General features: G+C 48.6%; 3 protein-coding genes across 5 annotated transcripts; 1 reads left to right on the plus strand and 2 right to left on the minus strand.

The window, feature by feature from the left end:
• Window positions 1–801: 801 nt before the first annotated feature.
• Window positions 802–24,374, plus strand: brf1b (BRF1 RNA polymerase III transcription initiation factor subunit b). Of its 2 annotated transcripts, none has more exons than XM_062410762.1 (19): window positions 802–975; window positions 2,339–2,588; window positions 10,949–11,029; window positions 11,348–11,521; window positions 11,599–11,630; window positions 11,702–11,774; window positions 17,095–17,244; window positions 17,327–17,420; window positions 17,525–17,651; window positions 19,033–19,072; window positions 19,826–19,921; window positions 19,998–20,330; window positions 20,424–20,485; window positions 21,098–21,179; window positions 23,020–23,072; window positions 23,265–23,557; window positions 23,808–23,868; window positions 23,958–24,120; window positions 24,234–24,374. In XM_062410762.1, the coding sequence occupies exons 2-19, from the start codon at window positions 2,405–2,407 to the stop codon at window positions 24,263–24,265; spliced, it is 2,130 nt and encodes a 709-aa protein (XP_062266746.1). In that variant the 5' UTR covers window positions 802–975; window positions 2,339–2,404; the 3' UTR covers window positions 24,266–24,374. The 2 variants fall into 2 exon arrangements, with proteins under 2 accessions (XP_062266746.1, XP_062266745.1); XM_062410761.1 differs by having other exon boundaries at window positions 803–975; window positions 2,384–2,588.
• On the minus strand, window positions 3,066–10,772 carry LOC133973109 (uncharacterized). 2 transcript variants are annotated; one of them, XM_062410760.1, is made up of 20 exons: window positions 10,703–10,772; window positions 10,572–10,627; window positions 10,373–10,465; window positions 10,169–10,296; window positions 9,959–10,099; window positions 9,811–9,888; window positions 8,506–8,676; window positions 8,200–8,296; window positions 7,893–8,110; window positions 7,640–7,805; window positions 7,293–7,501; window positions 7,021–7,138; window positions 6,337–6,545; window positions 6,118–6,235; window positions 5,771–5,940; window positions 5,385–5,482; window positions 5,191–5,300; window positions 3,891–5,108; window positions 3,459–3,797; window positions 3,066–3,148 (listed from the first exon to the last, which is right to left on the minus strand). In XM_062410760.1, exons 1-20 carry the CDS (start codon window positions 10,726–10,728, stop codon window positions 3,132–3,134), a joined length of 3,780 nt encoding a protein of 1,259 aa, XP_062266744.1. In that variant the 5' UTR covers window positions 10,729–10,772; the 3' UTR covers window positions 3,066–3,131. The 2 variants fall into 2 exon arrangements, with proteins under 2 accessions (XP_062266744.1, XP_062266743.1); XM_062410759.1 differs by lacking the exon at window positions 10,703–10,772 and having other exon boundaries at window positions 10,572–10,692.
• Window positions 12,313–15,972, minus strand: LOC133973111 (BTB/POZ domain-containing protein 6-B-like). The gene is made up of 5 exons (XM_062410763.1): window positions 15,855–15,972; window positions 15,258–15,522; window positions 14,413–14,503; window positions 14,171–14,289; window positions 12,313–13,994 (listed from the first exon to the last, which is right to left on the minus strand). The coding sequence occupies exons 2-5, from the start codon at window positions 15,464–15,466 to the stop codon at window positions 12,962–12,964; spliced, it is 1,452 nt and encodes a 483-aa protein (XP_062266747.1). The 5' UTR covers window positions 15,467–15,522; window positions 15,855–15,972; the 3' UTR covers window positions 12,313–12,961.
• Window positions 24,375–24,611: the final 237 nt, after the last annotated feature.

Genomic DNA, 24,611 nt, shown 5'->3' on the forward strand with positions numbered 1-24,611 from the left:
GGTTGTGTTCCTCATGTTGTGTCCTCCAGGTTGTGTTCTTCAGGATGATCTGTTCCTCCGGTTGTGTTCGTCAGCTTCTGTTCTTCAGGTTGTGTTCTTCAGGATGTGTTCTTCAGGTTGTGTTCCTCTGGTTGTTTTCCTCAGCTTCTGTTCTTCATGTTTTGTTCCTCAGGTTGTGTTCCTCATGTTGTTTTCTTCATGTTGTGTTCTTCAGGTTGTGTTCCTCATGTTGTGTCCTCCGGTTGTGTTCGTCAGCTTCTGTTCTTCAGGTTGTGTTCTTCAGGATGTGTTCTTCATGTTGTGTTCCTCAGGTTGTGTTCCTCAGCTTCTGTTCCTCAGCTTCTGTTCCTCAGCTTCTGTTCCTCTGGCTGTGTTCTTCAGGATGTGTTCTTCAGGATGTGTTCTTCAGGATGTGTTCTTCAGGATGTGTTCCTCTGGTTGTGTTCCTCAGCTTCTGTTCTTCATGTTGTGTTCCTCAGGTTGTGTTCTTCTAGTTCTATCAAGGTATTTGTTTTATTCGTGTGTCTCAGTATGACAAACACCCGCCAGAACTCATTACGTCATCAGTGTACGCCGGGTTGAACCATTTCCTCCGAACTGTTGGGGGAACCGTCTTCGGTTTAAGACTAAATTCGTGTCCGTGCGTTGCGCGCAAGAACTTTCATCCGATCGCTGAATATTTAATAATAGAAAAATTACGTAACTGTCCTGACGTCATCTATCAAGTTTCGTTGCCGATTAAAAACAATCCCCGTACGACCCCAGGGCCTCGTGACGTCACTATGCTGCGCCACAGGAAGAAAACAAACAAGGATCAGAAAGAGATCAGTGTAGAATAACCGGTATTTACCAATCTACGGTAAAAGCACGCGGCGATTTGACGTCAGTGTGACGCACGAACAACATGAGTTTAAGCGGGAAGGTGAAGTTACCGACACGAGCGACCCCGTGTGTCCGATCCGAGTAAATCTGTCGGTGAGTGTGAACCACAGACTGTCTGTATAAGGTGTGAACACAGCAGAAGCCATTACGAGGCGCGTCATCATCTGCTGGTTTTATATTGTTATTAAAATTGAGAGAAAACCGAACAGACGCATTTTGTATAACCCGAGTCATTGCAAATGTCCCTCCGTGACGTCATCAAACGTTTGCTTTCGTAAAAACATTGAAGAATATGAAATCAGTCGAGGAAATATCTGTAGCTGTGAACTGAACCTTGACCTCTAGAGTTCACTGTCACACCGTCACCTGGGGCCGGTATTTCAAAACTTGTAATCCAGATCAGAATGATCCGGATAACCAAATCCCCCTGTCCTCAGCCACGGATCAACCTGATCTATCCCGGTATTTCAAAACTTTGCTGGATGGATCAGAGTGATCCTGATACCGGCAGATTGGGAAGTCCAAATCCATCCCGCCCCCTGGATCACAGACAGGAAACAGGAAATGGAGCCAACATTTTACAGAAAAAGGAGAAGCTAGCTCAACTATTGTCTCTGAATTAAAGTATAATCTTAGCCAGTGTTGATGCGTCCTCAGACTAGATGAAAGGCAATCATTATATTGAGTTAACCAATTATGTAAATCAGCACAAAGTTGAAAGAAGAGCTCGGCGATCTCTAATTAAGCAGAGTTCGTGCTAATTGGAGTTTGTAATGTCACTTACACGCAGTAGTGTAATGTTTATTCTGTGTTGCACTTCTGACGCCGATTCGTTAAAGCATTGCAGTGAACAGCGTGCATGTTTGCAGAAAAAAAAAAGGAACGTGAAAAGGAAATAAACATTGATCAAACAGCAGTGAAGCTTAGTTGTATTAAACAAAGAACTTTGGGAGCAGTTACACTTCAACTGTTCAAATCTTAACATGTAATCTCCCTCAAATCCACCTCTGAGGTGGGATCAGGGTGATCCTGATTTTTAGGATCAAACTGATCCAGATTTCCCACTTAAGTTTTGAAATACTCAACAGCAGCTTTTAATCCGGATCAAAGGCAGGATTGGATTGCCAAATCTGAATCTGAATCTTCAGGATCAGATTTGCTTTGAAATACCCGTTTTTAGGATCTGATCAGGATTTAATCCAATCCAGGTGGATTAATAATGTCGGATCATTTTGAAATACCGGCCCCTGGGGTTCTCAACAACAAAGTCTGATTTATAAAAACTTTAAACTATTATATCCTTAAATTCGAAATGAACAGAGAAATTATACTGGTAGCTAAAATCTATTAATTTGTTAGTTCTACTCTTAATGAATCGATTAAAATAAATAACACTGAAAATCAAATCATGTTTTAGTTGCTCTTTTTTCACTTATTTTTATTCCATTATTATTAGTGTGTGAGGCTGGCAGGTCAGGTGACCTCTGTGTGACTCCTGCAGGTGTGAAGCGACCCGTCCACCATGAGCTCGCGGGTGTGCGGCGCCTGCGGGGGGGCGGATGTGGACGTGGACCAGGCGCGGGGCAGCGCGGTGTGCACCAGCTGTGGCTCGGTTCTGGAGGACAACATCATCGTCTCCGAGGTTCAGTTTGTTGAGGGAAGTGGAGGCGTGTCTTCTGCTGTGGGACAGTTCGTCTCTGCTGACGGTGAGACAGACGCTCTTCTTCACATGTCGGACACGTCCTTCACAGAACGATGTGTGAATGGAGTCTGGTTCAGGGATGATTTAATGAACACGTTTACAGATCAGGCAGAAGAGACTCAACAATATGATCGTTTAGCAACTAGTTGAATATCCAGTTTCAAATTTACTCAATGATTTAAAATTAAAAAACGGTAACGTCATATTTCCTCCAGGTCCGTTTGGCTGTTTCTTCACAATAGACTGAGTTTCTTTCTCAACATCTATAGAAGTCTGGAACCTGATGATCATGTAGGGCTGATGTTACAAAACATCAGGGATTTAAAATCCTTTACTTAAAGTAAAGTGAACACGTTTTTAACCTTAACGTGTCTAATACTCTGTCATCTTATATTTATAATATGATTTAATAGATTCATGTTGTGAGACGACTGAACGTGAATATTGAATGTGATTTACACAACGAAGGCCCAAACACCTCTGTGGTTCTAACATGTGTTTTTTATTGAGTCAGTGTGTGCAGACAGACGCTGGTGTCTGGTCTTCATCAGCTGATCTGTTCACCTGAAACAAAACAGACAAACTGGTTTCTGAGGGGTCGGAGTGTTGAGCTTCTAATAATTTATCCATTTGAGATGATTAAATATCAGAAATGTATGTCAAAGATCAGATAGAGAATAATTTATTCTCAAATTTTGTTTATTTGATTAAAACGTATTTAGATATTTAACAACTTTGTGGTTCAAAGATATTTGAACATGTCGGATCAAATCAACGCTCAGAACTGGTTTTCCATCACAACTGAGCTGGAGCCACTTTATAAAGTTAAGATCAACAGAAACTCACGTTAACAAAGAGTGGTATTATGTCGTACCTCTCATGATGCCCCGGTGAACACTGGATCCATACTGACGCCCACGGTCCGAACTCCAGTGGATCTTTAGGACTGAACCAGGATCAGAACCAGTCGGACTTGTTTTAGGACCAGGTAAGCCAGTTCCTCCTGTGGTGGGATTCAGGCCCTCAGTTCTCTGTGCGTTTGGATTGGTCGGGTCAAGTTCTCTGATGACGACCGTATTCTGAAGTATGAAGCTGAAGTCGGATGTCCCGCCGATTCCCCCCCGGGTGAGAGAGTCGGGGTTCTGCAGTCCGGGCTGATCAGGAGTTTGGAGTCCTCCACTGGGACCGGGTCGGACTCTTATGTGAGTTGTACCTGATGATGGGACACGAGTAGAAAAACAAGGTTTTGGACAATGAAGGGATCAATAAAAGATCAGATTGATAAGCTGGTCACTCTCGTCGTTACCTGCTGACTGGACAAACGTTCTCAGAGCTGAAGCAGGTTCCTCTCTCATGTGGTTTTCTGTCTCAACCCCTGACTGGACCAGGTTCTGCTGTGGTCCAATGTGGGTCGGGGATTGATCAGGGAGGCGGATCACTTCAGATTGATGCAGCTTGCCTTGAACACCATAAACACCCTGTTCCTGGTTTCCTGTTTGGAAATCTGTTTTCCTTCTAGTGATTGAAGGTCTGCGGTCGTGAAGCTGTTCGGACCTCCGGTGGTTCCTGTTAGCGCTGACCTCCATTAGTCCAGGATTAGATATTTGAGAGTTTACTTGTTTGATGGAAGGTTTCCATTTCAGATGATTTCCAGAAGATTCTAATTTGAACATTGGTTTGACTCGGATGTTCTTCACGCTGGACTGAAGCATCTCAATGCTCCTTCTTCCCATGGACTCAGTTCTCTTTGGGTTCTGGTCGACTCGGCTGGTCGCAGTAGTCACAGTTTGACTGTCTACAGACTCCTGAGTATCAGCAGGAACAAGTGTCTGGTGTCTGGTGGGCAGGACTATTTGTCCACTGATTTGGTCTTGGTTGTAATGAACTGGTTTAAGGACTAGTTGAAGCTGGGAAGGATCATCCAGACCTTGAGGACTCATCTTCTGCTTCAACTCATGAAGAGAAGGGTTAGAGTTACTAAGACTTTGCATGTCTTCATTTAGCTTGATTCCATTTTGACCAAGTTGTTGGACATGTTCATCTAAACTGTTGAGACTGGTAAGAGTTGGAGTGTGAGCTGTGCTGCTCCAGCTACTTTCTGATTGGTCAGTGGCTGCAGAATCCGCGGTCCTGCTGTAAGAGTCCAACACTGAGGCTAGGACATCGTCCTGTGGTCCTGAATGCTGAGCGCTCACGTGGACGACGTTAAAGCTCGGCTTTCTGGGAAAACTAGAAAAAGGGCTGAATACATTTCGCTCCTCTGTCTTGGATTTGAGTCGACCAGGATGGGATACAACCTTCTGGTTTTGAGTTTCAGGAGAAAGGTTCAGGGTTGGAGAAGTTTGGATGTCTGAAGAGGAAACAACCTTGTTGTGTTGTCTTGAGACTGTGATGAAGTGGCTGGGTCCAGGTTTGAGCAGAGGCCTGAAACCGGGTTCAAGATGGGCCTGGTTCATCGGGGTATTGACCTCATTTCCAGGCTCCTGCAGCAGACAGTCACGAGCAGGAACTTTATTCGCTGAATCTGTAGGAAGATCAAACAAAGCTGTGACACTCTGTCATTCAAACCACAGACTTCATCCAGATGTTAGTGACCCAAACAGGACCTTTAGTACTCTCAAAGACTTCGATTGAACCAAACCCAGGAGATCTGAAGACCCTTGAGACAGAAAGTCTGTGGACTCCACTCAGAGGATAGAAGCAGCGCACGGTCAACCTGGGCAACAATCACAAGTTTTTACATCAACGGTGGAATCTTTGTTTCAGCTGCTGGTTCCCACATGTCCAGTGTGTTTCTCACTTAAACTGAGATTCTCTGGAGATGAAGTTCGGCCCGTCAGCGATCAGCTGTTTGTCGTGGATGATCTCGTTTTCATAAACCACGTAGGACTCCCCGACCTTTAAGACAAACAACTCAATTAGAAAAACCAACACAAAGACATCTGGACCAGAAGGAACATTTTGTCAAGACCTTATTTGTATAAAACATTTCACACAAAGTCGTGTTCACCTAATGTTCATGAACCTTTGACACCGAGCAGAAAACATTTCACATTAAGTGATCAATAACTTACTTATCAATGAAGATAGATCAGATAACTTGACTCAATGTCAGAACACCACGGAAAAAATTGAAATCGGGTTTATTCATAGATTACCTAAAATTAGTAATGTTCAGAATCGTACCCTGGCTCTGGTCCCACAGGAGTTCACATTGAACTCAAACAGAACTCTGGATCCGTCGGTCTGTTTGGAGCGACAGGTCGGGTCCAGCAGACTGGTTCTGTCGGGCCGCACCGTGGGCCAGGTGGATGCTGGAGTGGTTACCACGGTCACGGTTCCATCTGCAGAACAAACTAAAACCACAGAGGGTTGATGGGAACTCAGGACCTGACACTGGACCAATCAGAGGTTCTGTTGAGGACAGACCATCAGGATCCACGACTCGTCCACACCTTATTCTGTTGGACTTCTTTATCTCAACACTTCTCAGTACATGAAATAAGAAAGGCCTCCGTGCAGGTGGACATTACCGGTCATGTCCTGAGTTTTGAAGAGGCAGCGTTTGGAGGTGGACGTCTGGACCGCCAGAGTTTTAGAGTCCCTGAGAAGTAGCTTAAATGTTCCATAAAAGAATGACAGGTTGATGTCCTGCAAAAACAAACCATCTCTAATTACAACGTTCACCTTAACGTCCCACCGGCCTCTGGTTGCAGGACCACCCGGCTGTCCCGAGCACTGTGTGGACTTACTTCGTAGGTGTAGCCGATGGAGAACACAGGGACGTCCAGGGAGGTTTTGTGGGTGTCGTTGAGGAGGCGGTACCCTCTCTGAGCTGCCAGCTGTGATGTCAGAGGCTCATGGTCGACACCCACCTCCCAGAGACTCTTAGCCCGAGGCGGTCGAACCACGCTGAAGGTGATTCCTCCGTCAAAACAATGAGCTGTGATCTGTGGAGGAACTAGAGCAGGGGAGCATTTAAATGTTTGAACCAGGTTTTAATTTAAGATCTTAGACCTGTTTATTTCATCTCTCTTCAGATTGGCTGAACTTCAGGAAGCATTCAGCACCCCCCCAGCACTGCTCCGCCTCATCCATTAGCCAATAAGAACCAGCCGTTTCTCAGGAACCAATTCGGTTTTGTTTAAATGTTTCAAAGTTTGGTGCATGAACCAGAACAGAACCGGTTCCATCTGCTGTGGAGGTTGGTGGATTCTAACCATCGTATAAAAAGGTTAGATTCTCGTGTCGTGGTCGTCCAACACCGGACGTCAGTCGTATCGGTTTCTTATTGATCAAGCCCTCTGTTACAGCCTCCAGCTCAGAAGCTAAAGATACAGGATTATTCTTATCTATTCATTATGATTTAGATATAAATAGAGATGTCATGACAAAACAAAGTTTAAGGACAAGAGCTCAGGAAACGATGTACTCACATGCACTGAAGAGTCGAGCAGAGATGAACGTGTGGTGGTGGTACGAGCCTCTCTGGTGCACGATGCTTAAAGTGAAGTTCATGTCGACAGAGTACTGAACCACACCTGCACCCAGGTACTGTGCCACAAACAGGTGAGAGTTTATTACAAAAGACAGAAATGCTCTGTGGTACCGAATCCACGTTCAGGTGCTGTCTCCTGAATGGCCGGGCATCATCACAACAAACAACCTCCATGACCAAACACCAGCGTGTTCAGTGTGGTGTCCTCACCGTCCAGAGGACGTCCGCGTCCTCGAAGGGCAGCCGCAGGTCGTACGCTCGGCTTCCGTTCACGTGAGAAACAGGACTGATGCTGACGCCTCGGTCAACGCTCCCCGACATCCTCCGCTGCTTCCCGTTGATCCACACTTCCTCCAAAACCACATCTGCAGGAATGTTTCCGAGGTAGACACTGAACGCCTCGTCATCAGTCCGGGTCTCTGCAGGAAGAGACACAGGGTCCAAAGAAATGATTTCCAGACAGAAAACACACGAGTTTGAACCGGGGACAATCCTGAGTTTGAACGATTTGTTAATGAAGCAGCGTGAGGCGTTCACTGAGGGAACCAGAGACTCACTGTCCACGCTGAAGGGTGGACGGCAGATCAGCGGCGTGTCCAGGACTCTGAGAATCCGGTGTCTGGTGATGATGCTGCTGTTGTCTTCAAACATCAGAGCGAAGACGTGTTCGTACAGCAGGGAGATCACGTACCGCTCCTTGTACACGTTATCCAGCACAACACTCTGCCCAGAGGAGCAAACCAAATTATGAAATCTGTTTCTGTGATGGGAACAAAACCTCGTCTCTCCGTCTGAATAGACTCCCTTCACCTGTCGGTAGCCGCCCTCTGCTCCAAAACGAACCCTGATCTGGACCAGTCCGCCAATCCGGACCAGACTGAATCCTCTAGCGGTGGGTTGGTCCAGAAGGACACCCTCCACCCCCACACTGACCGTCTGACTTTCAAACCTTGCGTCCTCCTCGACCAGAGGCATCATGATCCACGGGACGTCCCAGAGCAGCGAGGCGCCGTCGAATGAACCAGAATCTGAAGAGGGACACAGAAACATCATCAGCACGATCTAGTGTTTAGACAGAAAAGTGTCTTCCTGTGTGTCTGTGTGCAGGACCACCTACTGACTGCACAGGACATGGACACATCCATCATCACCACCATTAGCTTTTTCTTCAAGAACACAGAAACCTGAATGACCTCTACGGGGACGCCTTCCACCTGAGCACATGTGAAGATTGATGTTGAACTCATGGTAACAGACGATTCCTCACCCGAACAGATCATAAACTGATTTAATTAGCCTTTATCCAAAAGTTACATAAAAAAAATAAACTCTTGGCAACAGAAAGAAAAGAAGCTGCTAAGTTAACACAAGTCAGTGTTTTCAACATTAAAGGATTTGACTGGTGTGTTCCAACATGGCCCACCATGACAAGGCTGGCCTGCTGCTGTTTGTACTGGGATCGCAGCACCACCCGCTGGCTGGTCGTGGTGAGGCCGTAGCCCTGTGTCTGGGCCTCACTGATGGACATGGAGGACACCCGTCCATCGCTCTGCAGGAACATCAGCTGCCACACTGAAGACGCAGTCATCAGAGCCTGAAGGCCAACACACACACCATCAACACTTCAGAGTCCACACTTACTTCAGAAGGTGTGTTACAGGGGATTTAAGAAGAACAGATGATTTACTTTGAAACTTTGTAGAAGTTGTAATTATCTGTCTTCATATCCAGTCAGTTTCGTTCTCAGTGGGTGCTGGTCTCCGCCAGGGCTGCGCCTTGTCACCAATCCTGTTTGTGATATACATGGACAGGATATCGAGGCGTAGTCGTGGTGGGGAGGGGTTGCAGTTCGGTGGTCTGAGGATCTCGTCACTGCTTTTTGCGGATGATGTGGTCCTCATTGGATCATCGGCCTGTGACCTTCAGCACTCACTGGATCGGCTGGCGGCCGAGTGTGAAGCGGCTGGGATGAGGATCAGCACCGCTAAATCTGAGGCCATGACTCTTAGCAGGAAACCGATGGATTGCTTACTCCGGGTAGGAAATGAGTCCTTAGCCCAAGTGAAGGAGTTCAAGTACCTCGGGGTCTTGTTCGTGAGTGAGGGTACTATGGAGCGTGAGATTGGCCGGAGAATCGGGGCAGCGGGGGCGGTATTGCGTTCACTTTACCGCACCGTTGTAACGAAAGGAGAGCTGAGCCGCAAGGCAAAGCTCTCGATCTACCGGTCGATCTTCGTTCCTATCCTCACCTATGGTCATGAGGGCTGGGTGATGACCGAAAGGACGAGATCGCGGGTACAAGCGGCCGAGATGAGTTTTCTCAGAAGGGTGGCTGGCGTCTCCCTTAGGGATAGGGTGAGAAGCTCAGTCATCCGTGAGGAACTCGGATTAGAGCCGCTGCTCCTTTACTTAGAAAGGAGTCAGCTGAGGTGGTTCGGGCATCTGGTAAGGATGCCCACTGGGCGCCTCCCTTGGGAGGTTTTCCAGGCACGTCCAGTGGGGAGGAGACCTCGGGGAAGACCCAGGACTAGGTGGAGAGATTATATCTCAACACTGGCCTGGGAACGCCTCGGGATCCCCCCGTCAGAGCTGGTCAATGTGGCCCAGGAAAGGGAAGTCTGGGGCCCCCTGCTTGAGCTGCTCCCCCCGCGACCCGACCCCGGATAAGCAGATGACGATGAGTGAGTGAGTGAGTGTCTTCAGATCTTTGATGTGTGGTGGATCTCACCTGAGAGAAGGCCGTCTGCCACACCTGTCCACTCTCCCCCCGCTGACCTCCACAGGAAGACTCTCTGTTCACGTTCACCTGCTCCACAGGGGACCCCAGATTTAAAACGTGGCCACTGATAGGTCAGAGGTCAGACAGGTGTACTCGCCTCCATGTAGTCCTCCTCACAGACGACCTCTCTGTGAGTCCACGTCAGACCAGAACACGTGGCAGAGACAGGTCTGCTGATCCATCCGCCGCCGCTGTCGCTCATGATCACGTTAAATCTGAACGTGAACACTTCGTCATTCTGGAAGAAATCGGAACATCAGAACATCTGCAGTGGACCTGGAGGGCGTGGCTCCGGTGGACTCATTACCTGGATGTGGGTGAAGCAGGAATAATATGAAGCTCTGAAGGTGGTGAAGCCGTCCATCTTGAAGGTGCTGATGGTGTAACCACAGCGAGAGGCAAGCAGCTCGCTGATCGGGTGGACGCCATTTTCATCTGCAACAGAGAGGCCGACTGTTTGACATCACAGCTGGGAAGTGTCCCTTTGTGTTGAGTGAATATCAGAACTGACCTACGGCCTCGAAGCGAGGCGTCTGGACCGACGCCACCTGGACCCACAGGTACCGGTCCCGACACTCGGACAGAACACCGGTCTCCAACAATCCTGACGAGTCCGAGGAAATAAGGAGGTCAAAGGTCACTGACCTGTGGTGTCAGCCTTTCTATGTCTCTTTAAATTTGAAAATGAAGAGAAACATAAACCAGTTTACCTTCCAGGTGACCTCCAGCTGTTCCGCCTGGGACCCCAGCACAGGTAAACATGAATCTGAAAAGGAGTAGGGTAACGTCGTTACCTGAAAGGTGCACGAGTTCGATTCCCCTGAACATGTGTCCAACTCACCCCAGAACAAAAGCTGCAGCTTTCATGTCGAAGAAGAATCAGTGTCTGTTTGCTCTGCAGCCAGGTGAGCTAATCACCCAGTGGGAACAGAATGGACGTCCCAGCTGAACCTGATGGTGTGATCACAGTCAGGTCGGGGGGGAGGAGCCTGTCACTGACTGTCAGGAGTTGTGTGGACATCCAGCGAGACGTCTGTCAGACTCGTGCTGCAGTCTTAATGGATCAATTCCTTCACTTCTCTTCCAGGTCCAGTTAAAGCTCCTCTTCTTGGTTCTGGTTTCCACACCAGTGTTGGTAAAGAGTCCAGAGCCCAGACTCTGCAGAGTGGTGAGTACCTTCATCATCCTCATCATCCCCATCACCCTCATCACAGATAGGTCTTTTCATAAATGTGTCAGTTTACTGAGTGCACTCTATCAGCTTAAGACGTGTGTGTGTGGGGGGGGGGGGGGAGGAGGTGATGTCCCAGACAACAGCACCTCGTCTTAACAGGGTTTGTAGTTACCAAAATATATTATTTTGGTAACTACAAACTCTGTTAATAAACCTGCCCGTAAATTAATTACACTGATTTGAATCCACCCATTTATGAATCCATTCATAAACAAATAGAGAAGAAGGGCTGATGATCAGGTGTCTCTGCAGGCAAGCGTCAGATCCAGCAGCTGGGAAGTCAGCTGCAGTTGAACCAGCACTGTTTGGACACAGCCTTCAACTTCTTCAAGATGGTGGTCAGTAAACACCTGACTCGAGGACGCAAGATGGAGCACGTGATCGCTGCGTGTCTCTACCTGGTGTGTCGCACTGAGGGGACGCCACGTATCCTAGCCACGTGATCTGTGTGTGCCTTAGTGTGTAGTTCAGCAGGTGAATGCTCTTCTTTAACTGTGCTGCAGACATGCTGCTGGACCTGAGTGACCTGCTGCAGGTGAGCCTGACCCCCCCCCCCGTCACGTCTCTGAGCTCCTGCACCTGCTCACACCTGTTTCCTTTGTCCAGGTCAACGTCTACATCCTGGGAAAGACGTTCCTGCTGCTCGCTCGGGAGCTCTGCATCAACGCTCCAGCAATCGGTGAGAACCTTGAAGAAACGTGTGTCAGACAAAAGTGGGAGATATTTACTTAAAGGGCCCAAATCGTGTAAAATGATTTTCTGGGCTTTTACTATCAGTGGTTACTTGAAGGGGGTCAGTAGGTGGCCTGTTCTGTCTGCAGCCCAGAGAGAGGAAGAGGAGGACATGGAAACACACATTGCAGCAGTTTGACTTTAAACCACTGATATGTCCTCTCAGGACCAATTCCTCAAATGAAGTCCCAGAGAGGTTTGAAGAATGGGTCCTTTAAACCAAACCAGACATTGAATCATAATCAGGTGTCTGTAGAAAATGACAATTTAATAATAAATGAACGACCTCATCCATGTCGGACTCTTCATAGTGAAGAGTTGAAGGAGCAGAGTCTGACCTGGAGTCAGCTGATCCTGCAAAGAAACAAGCAGTTACACTTTATGTCCCATCAATCACTGTCATCAGGTCATCAGTAGACTCTGGCTCTTTAGTGATCTCCACAAAACTAAAGCAGATCAGGACTTCTCAAAGAAATGGCCACACATTTTAGTTTCAGTCACTTTAATGTTCAGAGTCATTTCCTTTCAACAGCACCAACAAAACAAAGAGCTAATCATCTTCAGTCCTATAACACAGGTCCAATCAAGCTCCTCAGGGCTCTGGATCTTCTCTGGAGGACCACACTCAGTTCCTCCTCCTCCTCCTCATCCTCATCCTCCTCCTGAGCTCCTGAATAAAGTGTAACTCCAGGAGCAGTGTGAACAGCAGAGGATCCTCCACTGATCCACTGAGTGAGTGGGGGGGTGGGGGGGAAGCAGCTTCTAACACGGGTCACAAACATGAAGAAACTAAAACAAATGTCTCTGGTGAAGAAGTGATGAAACATGAAGTTTGTGTTGATCAGAGCTGACGACGTGTCAGGTGATGTAAACATGATCACATGACCTCTGCAGCAGAGGTACCAGTCACTTCCTGTGTGTGTCTGCTGCACCCGGCTGCTCCACCTCTCACCTGAACCACGAGGAGGATCTGATGCTGATCGAGTCTGTGCAGAAAACATGCTGCTGAGTCGTTCAGCTGTGAAACACCATCTCTGGAGACGATCTCTGGATCTGACCTGGAGTCTGAAACCAGCTTCAGATTCCAGTCCTACGACAACACATCAGTCAGAATAATCAGTGCTAACAGATGTTTCAGCAGTAAAAGACCATCTCAGGGATCTGACCCCCCTGCACTCCAGTCCCATTGGTACTATCCGATGAACACTGGAACTGGAAGGTCACTTTCCCACACTGCACCTCGGTCATCCCCTCCTGTCCAAAGTAACTGAGCTCATTTCCGTCCAGGACGGCACTGACTGTGTAGAACGTGTCCGGTTCCACCTGGACCGGATGTTCGAACCACACAGGAAACGTACTGCTCGACCCGTCCGACAGGAACTTGGTGAGGTTCTGGGCCAGAATGGTTCCCTGCCTCTTCAGTTCAATCTTCACGCTGTATTCTGCCTTCCCGCTGCTCGACCCGTACAGGCCCAGTCCAGCAATGAAGATTCTCTTGTCCACCGCAAACTGGATGCTGTCACAGCGCCCCCTGTAGCGCCACTGGTTACTGCGGTAGGCCGAGGACTGAAAGCGATGGCACCTCTGTGGCGCCAGGCCAGCCCGCTTCACCAGAGGGAAGTCCAGTCGAGGTTTGTTGGAGGCGGTGAACCACAGGAAGATGTCGCGGGTCTCTTTCAGTGTTAAAATTTCAGACTGCGCCGCTACGTCTGCAAACTCCTGCAGCGTCATGGAGGGGATCCGGACCAGGTACAGAGCCTTACCCAGCACCTCACGCTGGTTCCTGGGGTTCACAGCCAGGCTCTGCCGCTGACACTCAGCCACTGACCAGCTCAGCACTGCCTGGAAGACCACCACCTCAGGGACATTGAGGGTGTCTCTCTGCAGGATCACCTCCAGCGTGGGCATGTCGATCTCACTGAAACCTTCAGAACGCAAAGCGAGCTCAGCTTGAGCATCGATCACCTCCCAGCAGCGCTGCCTCAGCTCCGGCTCCTCAAACAGACAGCTCTGAGACAGCAGGACGCAGGCGTTCTTTGCCTCCAGACTCGTCTCCAGGAAGGTCACGCACGCCTTCGCCAGAACAGGAACGATGTACTTCTTTGCAGCATAGAGGGTAGCGAGCACGGTGTCGGCCTCCAGCTCGATGTCGTCACTGTACATGTACCTAAAACACAGAAAAGGTGTTTCAGATTACTGGAGTGGTTCCCCATATTTCTGTCTCGAACGTCTGGATCCCTCTAGTAGAGCACAGAACCGTCAGTAGGTCCATCGCTCTACCTTCACCGAGACTCCTCAGGATTCATGACAGTCGACTGAAGCAGCAGCTTGGACCTGACTCACTTTAACAGGATGAGGAAAGCTGTCGGCTCCACGTCAGGGATGTGGATCTCAGATCGTCCCTCGGCCAGATCTCCATAAAACATGGCTCCGAACACCGAGCTGCCCACTGCCAGGACGTACTGCAGCACAGACAGGGAACCAATCAGAAAGAGGCTGAGCCTTACAGGACAGGAAGTAGAAGGCGTGAAGGTCATATGATGTCATGTCCTTCATCTCCCATGAGAACACGATAAACTTTTAACCTTATGAGCAGGAACCATCTGAGTTTCTCCTGGAGGACCCACGATGAAGTGGGCGTCGGCCATCTGCTCGTTGTTAAACATCAGCGCGTTCCTGCACACAACAACACAACGCATTCAGCACGACAAACCATTCAACTTCCTTAACCACGATTGACCATCCAGAATTAACTTGACTATATCAACGTCACTATGACTTTTACTGTGACTAGGAAGAATTGTCTTATTAGATATATCACTTTGATTCCAAGAGAATATCTGATTCTCTTGTAACGACTCAAAACTCCAATATTCAGCGTCTGTGATTGCAAAGTAAGATTCAAACTACTTTTGTCATTCATGTGTGTGGTCTCTAAATACAGGTGACTACAATTCAGTTGAATTATTATATTCTTTAATTCCAGTTTTATCTTCTGACCAGTCAGAATTCTAGTTCATGAAATCTTCAATGCCACAGTGACCAGTTCAAACTTACTTTAAGGTATCTTGAACTAAGGTAAATTTAAGACATCTTGAACTTTGATTATGACTCAGAATGAAATTGTAGATATCTGAAACTGGAATTATCATCATAATTAAGTTGCATAGTTCATAATCGATTTATCAAAACAATTATCTACAGATTAATCAACAATCAAAATAATAAATAAATATGTTAATTGCAGTCCTAATTTATGAAGTGCTTTTCTAGTAATGACACTAGCTTTACAGTTTGTGAGATGGGCTCAGGAGCTTCAGGACACGTCGGCCTGTGGAAGGAGGAGGAACTTCCCATCTTCTAATTGGAGCCCCCCCCCCCCCTCTAAGATGGCTGCCAGGTGGCGTCTGAACACTTGCTTGTCACTCACCTCTCTCTGAGGGTGGGGTGTGCTGCCTGCCAGCTGTTTCTCTCCTCGCTGCCATTGATGCTGCCATTAGTCTGATCGGCGTCTCGCTCACAGAAGGTCTGGGACGTGGACTCCGGGTCGCTCAGCACCATGAAGCTCCTCTTGGCCTCCACCTCCTCCTCCTCCTCGTTGCCGTGGGGGAGGCTGGTGGAGAGGAGTTCAGCTGCCATCTCCTCCTCACAGAGAGAACGGCCAGGTCACCACTTCACAGCCTCATGGCAGCTTCCTGTCAGATTAGAATCCACATGATCAGAGAAACAGAACTTCCATCTTCAGATCATCACGTTGTTAATGAATCATTAACGAATCGAACGGTTTCCTGTCACACAGACATGTGCTGAATGGTTCAATAAATCAATAACCTGGTTAAATCAATAACCTGGTTAACTGGTTAACCTGGTGGTGTCCTGTGCGCTGCCCCAGCTCCTTCAGTCTCGTATCAATAATCAATAATCACTGTAACGGTGTGTCGGTCGTCACGGTCCAGCTCGGTGTTTTCTCCGGTACAGTGTGTGTCTGTGTGTTTGTGTGTGCGTGCGTGTGCACGGGGTGTGTTACCTGTCGGTGAGTTCCTCCGGTAGCGTCACTAACACCAGCAGCTGCTTGTTTCTCTGGACGCCATCTTAGATTCTGATCGTCACCGCGCTGCTCCAAGAGAGGGCGCCAGAGCGCGGGAAAACACATGAACAGTTTCTAATGTTCAGAAGATTAAGAGTTTAAATAATGTCTGGTTTTATATCTACAGCCTCATTCCGCCAGGCACGATTTATTATCTATAGATCTGTTAATATCCTCCCTCCTTCCCTCCTTCCCTCCTCCTCTCGTCCTGCCCTCCTTCTCTCCTCTCGTCCTCTCCTCCCCCTTCCCTCCTCTCCTCTCCTCCTCTCCTCTCTTCCTCTCCTCCTCCCCTCCTCCCCTCCTCTCCTCTCCCCCCATTCCCTCCTCCCCTCACCTCCTCTCCTCCTTTCCTCCTCTCTTCCTCTTCCTCTTCCTCTCCTCCTCTCTTCTCCTCCTCTCTTCCGCTCCTCTCCTCCTCCCCTCCTCTCCACTTCTCTTCCTCTCCTCTCCTCCTCCCCTCCTCTCCACTTCTCTTCCTCTCCTCTCCACTTCTCTTCCTCTCCTCTCCACTTCTCTTCTCCTCCTCTCCTCACCTCCTCTCTCCCTCCCCTCCTCTCCCCTCCTCTCTTCCTCCCCTCACCTCCTCTCTTCCTCTTCCTCTCCTCCTCCTCTCTTCCTCTCCTCTCTCCCTCCCCTCCTCTCCCCTCCTCTCTCTTCCCCTCACCTCCTCTCCTCCTCTCCTCACCTCCTCTCTCCCTCCCCTCCTCTCCCCTCCTCTCTCTTCCCCTCACCTCCTCTCCTCCTCTCTTCTCCTCCTCTCTTCCGCTCCTCTCCTCCTCCCCTCCTCTCCACTTCTCTTCCTCTCCTCTCCTCCTCCCCTCCTCTCCACTTCTCTTCCTCTCCTCTCCACTTCTCTTCCTCTCCTCTCCACTTCTCTTCTCCTCCTCTCCTCACCTCCTCTCTCCCTCCCCTCCTCTCCCCTCCTCTCTTCCTCCCCTCACCTCCTCTTCCTCTCCTCCTCCTCTCTTCCTCTCCTCTCTCCCCTCCTCTCTTCCTCTCCTCACCTCCTCACCCTTTTTCTCCTCACCTCCTCCTCTCTCTTCCCCTCACCTCCTCACTTCCTCCTCTCTCTTCCCCTCACCTCCTCCCCTCCTCACCTCCTCACCCTTTTCCTCCTATCCTCATCTCACCTCCTCCTCTCTCTTCCCCTCCCCTCCTCCCCTCCTCCTCTCCTCCTCAGATCCTTGTCTCTACATCCCTCGTTTTGCTCACATGATGGAGTTCGGGGTGAGGACTCACGAGGTGTCCATGACGGCTCTTCGTCTGGTCCAGAGGATGAAGAGGGACTGGATGCACACGGGGCGTCGACCCTCCGGCCTCTGTGGAGCAGGTAGGGCACTGCAGTTACCATGGCAACAACGTTTAATGTACAACAATGTTTACATTAAACAATGCCCCCCCCCCCCCCGCAGCTCTCCTGGTCGCAGCTCGGATGCATAAGTTCCGTCGCACGGTGAAGGATGTGATCAGTGTGGTGAAGGTCTGTCAGACCACCCTGAGGAAGAGGTGAGACCTGCACTGGATCCTAGTGGATCCCAGTCGACTGTCGGGGGTCAGAGTCCATCACAGTAGATCTAAGCAGATCCCGGTGTCCTCTACCCCCCCTACAGGTTGACAGAGTTTGAGGACACGCCCACCAGTCAGCTGACCATCGATGAGTTCATGAGAGTAGATCTGGAGCAGGAATGTGACCCACCCTCCTTCACTGCTGGTCAGCACAAGACCAAGATGCAGCAGGTAGATCCCTCTGTCTCTGATTGGCTGCAGCACTGTGCTTCACTTATACTTTATTGATCTGTCAAAGGCTTTTGACACTGTGGACCATGCTGTTTTAAAGCATAGGCTTTTTTGCTTGGGTTTGTCAAATCATGTAGTTTCCTGGTTCACAGATTATTTGAGTGACAGGACTCAGTGTATTAAATATGATGGTCTGTGTTCTGAATTTGTGAGTGTCCAAAAGGGCGTGCCACAGGGTTCAATATTAGGACCCCTCTTGTTCATTATGTACATTAATGATTTGGGAAAAAACGTGTCAGATGTTAACATGCATTTTTATGCAGATGACACAATTATTTACTGTTTTGGATCAACTCCTGCTAGAGCTGTTGAATCTCTGCAGAAAGCTTTTGATGCAGTCCAGCACACACTCCTGCAACTAAAATTAGTCCTCAACACTGAAAAAACTAAACAAATGTTGTTTTCAAACTCTAAGAAAGTACCTCAAACTGTCCCCACAGTGTCCACTCTTGAGGGAAATGTCATAGAGGTGGTTCATATCTATAAATATCTTGGTGTCTTGATTGATGATTCCCTTTCCTTCAAACCCCACATTGACAATCTAGTGAAGAAATTGAAACTTAAATTGGGCTTCTTCTTCAGGCACAAATTTTGTTTCTCTTTTGAGGTGAAAAAGCGGCTTGTCACTGCAATGTTTTTATCCAGTTTAGATTATGGAGATTTGATTTATATGAATGCCTCAGCTAAATGTCTATGTAAGATTGATGCTGTTTACCATGCTTCTCTGAGGTTTATCACTAACTGTAGAGCCCTGACCCATCACTGTGAATTGTATTCTCGAGTGGGTTGGCCCTCTTTGTCCACCAGGAGGCTGGGACATTGGTGCACTTTTATTTATAAGGTCATGCTTGGGCTACTGCCATCATATATTTGTAATTTAATCACACAGAAAAGTGTTGCTTCTTACAGTCTGCGCTCAAACAATCAGATGCTTTTGTTAGTTCCATTGGCCCGCACTGATTCAGGAAAAAGGGCATTTGTCCACTCTGCTCCCACCACATGGAACTGGCTGCAAAAAGATTTTAAATTAACCGAAATTATTTCTTTGAACGCTTTTAAATCTACGATGAGAGCATTTCAGACCACTTCTTTTACTTGTAGATGTTTTTTATGAATTTTAATTTACTTGTAACTGTTTTTTATCATTTAAAATTCTGTTTATATGTTGTGAGTGTAATATTGTGAGTGTACATATGTTATTTGTTGCTGCCTCTTGGCCAGGACTCCCTCGGAAAAGAGGTTTTTAATCTCAATGGGACTTTCCTGGTTAAATAAAGGTCAAATAAAAACACAACCAGTTAACTGCTGTCTTCTTCTGCAGCTGGAGCAGGAACTGACCAAGAAGCTGGACGAGGTGGAAGGTCAGTAGCATTTCTTCATTACTTCCTGTCACTGACGGCTGGAAGGGGGGGGGGGGCAAACAAACTGAAGCCAGACTCAACAGAACAACATAGCACACAGCTCAGGGAGATGTTGTAGGTATCGCACCCCCGTCCTTGTCCACTGTGCCGACACTTTGAAACAACAAACATGCGAGGAAGAGGGTGGAAACTCGTCTTCATCACTTCCTGCTGAATCTGTAAATCAGGTCGGACCGAGATCCTTCATCCTGTTTCTTTTCTTTCTTTTTTTTGGGAAGAAATCATTATTGGAAGTTTATGTTTTTAGATAGAAACACTTTATATTGAATAATCTCAGGTGCTGATAGTCGACCACTGAAATAATATGATATAAAAAACTATGCTTTACGTTTTCATACAGGCTGTTTGGTCTCAGGAATTTGGAGGGGGTGCCCCGCATTAACAAGCCCCCACTGCTTCCTGTCAATGTTTTGGGCACTAGAGGCCACTAGAGGCCACCAGAGGGCACTAGAGGGCAGTAGAGGGCACTAGAGGGCAGTAGAGGGCAGTAGAGGGCACTAGAGGGCAGTAGAGGGCACTAGACGGCACTAAAGGGGAACCAGAGGGCACTAGAGGGCAGTAGAGGGCACTAGAGGGCAGTAGAGGGCACTAGACGGCACTAGAGGGCACTAGAGGGCAGTAGAGGGCACTAGAGGCCACTAGAGGGCAGTGAGTTAGTTGTTTAAAGACTCTTTAAACAATTTGTTTTGTCAGGAGAGATCAGCTGCTACAAAGAGGAGATTGAGACGGAGCTGGAGAAGAGTCGACCCAAACTGAGAGGGATCTACTCCGCCTACGCCAAAGAGATCGGTGCGTACTGATCAGCTGACTGCACATGTATGTCTCCATGGAAACAAAAGACTCAAGTCTTCTGCGTGGTTCTCAGACCCAGAGGAAGCCGAGGGATTGTCCGTGACCTCTGAACCAGAAGAGCCGGAGGTGGAAGATGCCGAGCTCCAAGCTGCCACGCAGCATCTGACCCAGGACTTCCTGTGTCAGGTGATCCAGGAGGAGGAGGGGCGGGACAAAAGGACAGGAGACAGCAGCCACGAGGCGGGGCCAGAGAAAGATGGTCTGGGGCCTCAGCACCAGGTCCTGCCTCAGCGCCAAGTCCCGTCCCTGGCCGTAATCCTGGGGAAGCTGACGAGCTCCTGCAGCATCGACCTCCAACCAACACTCCAGAACTTCAGCGAGTCCGAGGCGGGACACAAACCTGATGGTAAGAGGAGACAAGTAGGACATCAACGTGACATCGTCAGAGGAAGTCCATAGCTGGCAAACTGGTGATGAGGAATTTCTCCTGCTTTTACAGGTGACCAGTCAGAGAGCGGAGTGCTGGACCTGGACGGCATAGACGACCAGGAGATTGAAAAGGTCTGTTATGAATCGTGCATCGATCCAGAGAGAACTTCTCTGGATCATCACATTGTGATTCTTGGTTCTGAAGTTAAAGTTCATCCAGCTCTTTACTGCTCAGGAGCCAGATGAAGGTTCTTTTCTCAAACTGACCGAGCAGAGACATGAAGGGTGTTGTTGGTTTAAAGATATGTATTTTGTCAGCCAGCTGTAAAACTTGGATTTCATCTTGGTACCAAGGTCAAAGGTCGAGGTCATGGTGGCCTTACAAAGTATGTTAATGTTTTTCTTAAACATGAAATCTTAAGATCAGCTCTGGGGAATCTCTTCAAATTTGGTACAAGCTTGAACTCAAAGAGGAACTGAGTTGATTGTGTTGCCTGGGGGGTCAAAGGTCAAGGTCACAATGACCTCATGCTGCCTTGTTTCAGTTGTTAAAGGTAAAGACTACCTTGACCTTTTATATGAGTACAAAGAAACTGCACTGGTTTGCGGAGGCATATTATTTAGTTCTTTACTGGAGAGGTGAACAACATCTCTATGTGTTCATAAATAAATGTGGTCTGTTATTGTGAAAGGAAGTCTGTTCAGGAAGTGGTGTGTGACTTCCTGTTTCCCTCTGTGCTGCAGTACATTCTGAACGATACGGAGGTTGAGGTCAAGACGGAGCTGTGGATGAAACAGAACGCAGAGTACCTGAGAGAGCAGAGAGGTCAGGATCTTCATCCTTACCTCCTCACCTCCTCTCTTCCTCTCCTCACCTCACCTCCTCACCTCCTCTCTTCACCTCCTCTCCTCTCTCTTCCTCTCCTCACCTCACCTCCTCACCTCCTCTCTTCACCTCCTCTCCTCTCTCTTCCTCTCCTCACCTCACCTCCTCGCTCTACCTGAGAGAGCAGAGAGGTCAGGATCTTCATCCTCACCTCCTCACCTCCTCTCTTCACCTCCTCTCCTCTCTCTTCCTCTCCTCACCTCACCTCCTCTCTCTACCTGAGAGAGAAGAGAGGTCAGGATCTTCATCCTCACCTCACCTCCTCTCCTCCTCTCCTCTCCTCTCCTCTCCTCTCCTCTCCTCTCCTCTCCTCTCCTCTCCTCTGCTCTCTCTTCCTCTCCTCACCTCACCTCCTCTCATCCTCTCCTCACCTCCTCTCTCTACCTGAGAGAGCAGAGAGGTCAGGATCTTCATCCTCACCTCCTCACCTCACCTCCTCTCCTCCTCTCCCCTCTCTTCCTCTCCTCACCTCATCTCCTCTCTCTACCTGAGAGAGCAGAGAGGTCAGGATCTTCATCCTCACCTCCTCACCTCACCTCCTCTCCTCCTCTCCTCTCTCTTCCTCTCCTCACCTCACCTCCTCTCATCCTCTCCTCACCTCCTCTCTCTACCTGAGAGAGCAGAGAGGTCAGGATCTTCATCCTCACCTCCTCACCTCACCTCCTCTCCTCCTCTCCCCTTTCTTCCTCTCCTCACCTCATCTCCTCTCTCTACCTGAGAGAGCAGAGAGGTCAGGATCTTCATCCTCACCTCCTCTCCTCCTCTCCTCTCCTCTCCTCTCCTCACCTCCTCTCTCTACATGAGAGATCAGAGATGTCAGGATCTTCATCCTCACCTCCTCTCTCTACCTGAGAGAGCAGAGAGGTCAGGATCTTCATCCTCACCTCCTCTCTTCACCTCCTCTCTTCACCTCCTCACCTCACCTCCTCTCCTCCTCTCCTCTCCTCTCCTCTCCTCTCCTCTCCTCTCCTCACCTCCTCTCTCTACCTGACAGAGAAGAGAGGTCAGGATCTTCATCCTCACCTCACCTCCTCTCTTCACCTCCTCTCCTCTCTCTTCCTCTCCTCACCTCACCTCCTCTCTCTACCTGAGAGAGCAGAGAGGTCAGGATCTTCATCCTCACCTCCTCACCTCAACTCCTCTCCTCCTCTCCTCTCTTCACCTCCTCTCCTCTCTCTTCCTCTCCTCACCTCACCTCCTCTCTCTACCTGAGAGAGCAGAGAGGTCAGGATCTTCATCCTCACCTCCTCACCTCAACTCCTCTCCTCCTCTCCTCTCTCTTCCTCTCCTAACCTCACCTCCTCTCTTCCTCTCCTCACCTCCTCTCTCTACCTGAGAGAGCAGAGAGGTCAGGATCTTCATCCTCACCTCCTCGCCTCCTCTCCTCTCTCTTCCTCTCCTCACCTCCTCTCCTCTCTCTTCCTCTCCTCACCTCACCTCCTCTCCTCCTCTCCCCTCTCTTCCTCTCCTCTCCTCACCTCCTCTCTCTACCTGAGAGAGCAGAGAGGTCAGGATCTTCATCCTCACCTCCTCACCTCCTCTCCTCTCTCTTCCTCTCCTCTCCTCTCCTCACCTCCTCTCTCTACCTGAGAGAGCAGAGGAGGTGAGGATCTTCATCCTCACCTCCTCTCCTCACCTCCTCGCCTCCTCTCCTCTCTCCTCCTCTCCTCTCCTCACCTCCTCTCTCTACCTGAGAGAGCAGAGAGGTCAGGATCTTCATCTTTAATGTAACACCAACAGGACGTTGTGAATCTGAACTCTATTTCCTGTCTGTTTACAGAAAAAGAAGAGAAGATAAAGAAAGAGAAAGAACAGGGGACATATAAAGAGAAGGTAAGTGTGTTGGTGAAGCACGGGGTTTCCCAGGCTGTGGGTCAGGGCCTGCCTTCGTCACACTGTGGGTGTCCATGTGCTCACCGCAGCTTTCCCTCTGTTCAGCTCAACACTCGTTCACAGAATAACATCAATTGTTAATATTTAAAAAGTCTTTTAAATAAAGTTGGAGTCGGTTCGCTGTGTTTTCAGAAGAAGAAGAAGAGATGCAAGAAGGGCGAGCAGATCGAGGCGCTGACCGCAGGCGAGGCCATCGAGAAGATGTTAGAGAAGAAGAAGATCTCCAGCAAGATCAATTACGACGTTCTCCGAGACCTGAACACCAGGGCGACGGGGAGTGGGGGGGGCAGCAGTCCCAGCAGAGCTGCCTCCGACCCCCCCGACCCCCCCAACTCCCAATCACGGAAACCACTGAGCCGCCGCCGCCACAGGACCACTGAGGCCAACCAAGACCTAGCTGCTAACGCTAGCATCATGAGAAAGAGGTGCATTCAATCAATTCTCTTCATCTGTGTGTGTGTCACCAGTAACGACTACACAGAAGAATATGAGAAGAGGACTTGAGTTCTAATGTAGCAATAAAAAGTAATCGTGTTGTGTTATTACCCTAACCTTAACCCATACCCATAGTACCTGTAATAACACATGTGTACAGTTCTGTGTTCTGCTCTCATCTGTACAGAATAAATCGTTTCAAGGTTTTGATAACTTACAGTCCTGAACTTTATTTTGAAGGTTTCGTCGCCTTATTTCCTCCACAACGAAGAAGAAAAAGAAGAAGACGACTGTGTCTGAGGTCAGCACACACACACACACACATGCACACACACACATACATACACACACTCACACACACACATATTAACTACATGTTTCACCTCTCAGGTAGAAAACTCTGTCACCATGACGACACAAGCAGCAGCTGAGACGGCAGCTGAATTGACCCCTGACCCCGTGCCCAGCTCCACCCCCACAGAGGCCCCTCCCACTGTGGAGGAGGAAGAGGAGGTAGAGGAGGAGTGTGTCAGCGCTCTGAAGCTCGTTGGAGGTCAGGACAAACCCCCTCTTATGAGATTGATTGATTGATTTGGTTGATTGATTGATTAGTTGGTTGATTGATTATTTGTGGGTTGGTTGATTGATTGATTGACTGTTTTGCAGATTACGGCTGTGAGGACGAGGACCTTTTCTAGCTCCATCACACGGACCTTTATCCTTTGAGCTCTCCGTCCGGTTGGTGTGTGGATGTGAGACGGAGGCAGCCTGTAGGGGGCGGTAATGCACCTTGATGTTGGTTACCACCCACCAATAAACTGAAGAGAGAAGAAGAAAGAAAGCAGAGGCAGCTTGACGGATCAATGTTACAAACTGTTTTTAATCTTTGTTATTTAACTGATGCTTCGTCCAGTTTGATGTGTTTTAAAGACCAATCTTTTAAACTGTGGAAAACAAACCTTCACTTTCATGTACTGATGATTTTCATGTTTCTTTGTCTGATTCGTTGTTTTGTATATTTTTAAATGAACTTTGTCTTTTAGT

The sequence above is a fragment of the Platichthys flesus genome, chromosome 18 (assembly GCF_949316205.1).
Source record: "Platichthys flesus chromosome 18, fPlaFle2.1, whole genome shotgun sequence".
Taxonomy (NCBI): domain Eukaryota; kingdom Metazoa; phylum Chordata; class Actinopteri; order Pleuronectiformes; family Pleuronectidae; genus Platichthys; species Platichthys flesus.

What these genes read in the sequence shown, in the direction of transcription:
- brf1b (XM_062410762.1), top strand. Translation starts at nt 2,405, where the DNA reads ATGAGCTCGCGGGTGTGCGGCGCCTGCGGGGGGGCGGATGTGGACGTG. An exon ending in GAAGCTGGACGAGGTGGAAG is followed by an intron (nt 19,073 to 19,825) that starts GTCAGTAGCATT and finishes TTGTTTTGTCAG; the next exon opens with GAGAGATCAGCTGCTACAAA. An exon ending in GGCGGGACACAAACCTGATG is followed by an intron (nt 20,331 to 20,423) that starts GTAAGAGGAGAC and finishes CTGCTTTTACAG; the next exon opens with GTGACCAGTCAGAGAGCGGA.
- LOC133973109 (XM_062410759.1), bottom strand. Translation starts at nt 10,689, where the DNA reads ATGTTCAGGGGAATCGAACTCGTGCACCTTTCAGGTAACGACGTTACC. An exon ending in AGCAGGCCAGCCTTGTCATG is followed by an intron (nt 8,297 to 8,505) that starts GTGGGCCATGTT and finishes ACATGTGCTCAG; the next exon opens with GTGGAAGGCGTCCCCGTAGA. An exon ending in AACGTTTGTCCAGTCAGCAG is followed by an intron (nt 3,798 to 3,890) that starts GTAACGACGAGA and finishes TCCCATCATCAG; the next exon opens with GTACAACTCACATAAGAGTC.
- LOC133973111 (XM_062410763.1), bottom strand. Translation starts at nt 15,466, where the DNA reads ATGGCAGCTGAACTCCTCTCCACCAGCCTCCCCCACGGCAACGAGGAG. An exon ending in AGATGGTTCCTGCTCATAAG is followed by an intron (nt 14,290 to 14,412) that starts GTTAAAAGTTTA and finishes TCTGTGCTGCAG; the next exon opens with TACGTCCTGGCAGTGGGCAG. An exon ending in GCTTTCCTCATCCTGTTAAA is followed by an intron (nt 13,995 to 14,170) that starts GTGAGTCAGGTC and finishes TCTGTGTTTTAG; the next exon opens with GTACATGTACAGTGACGACA.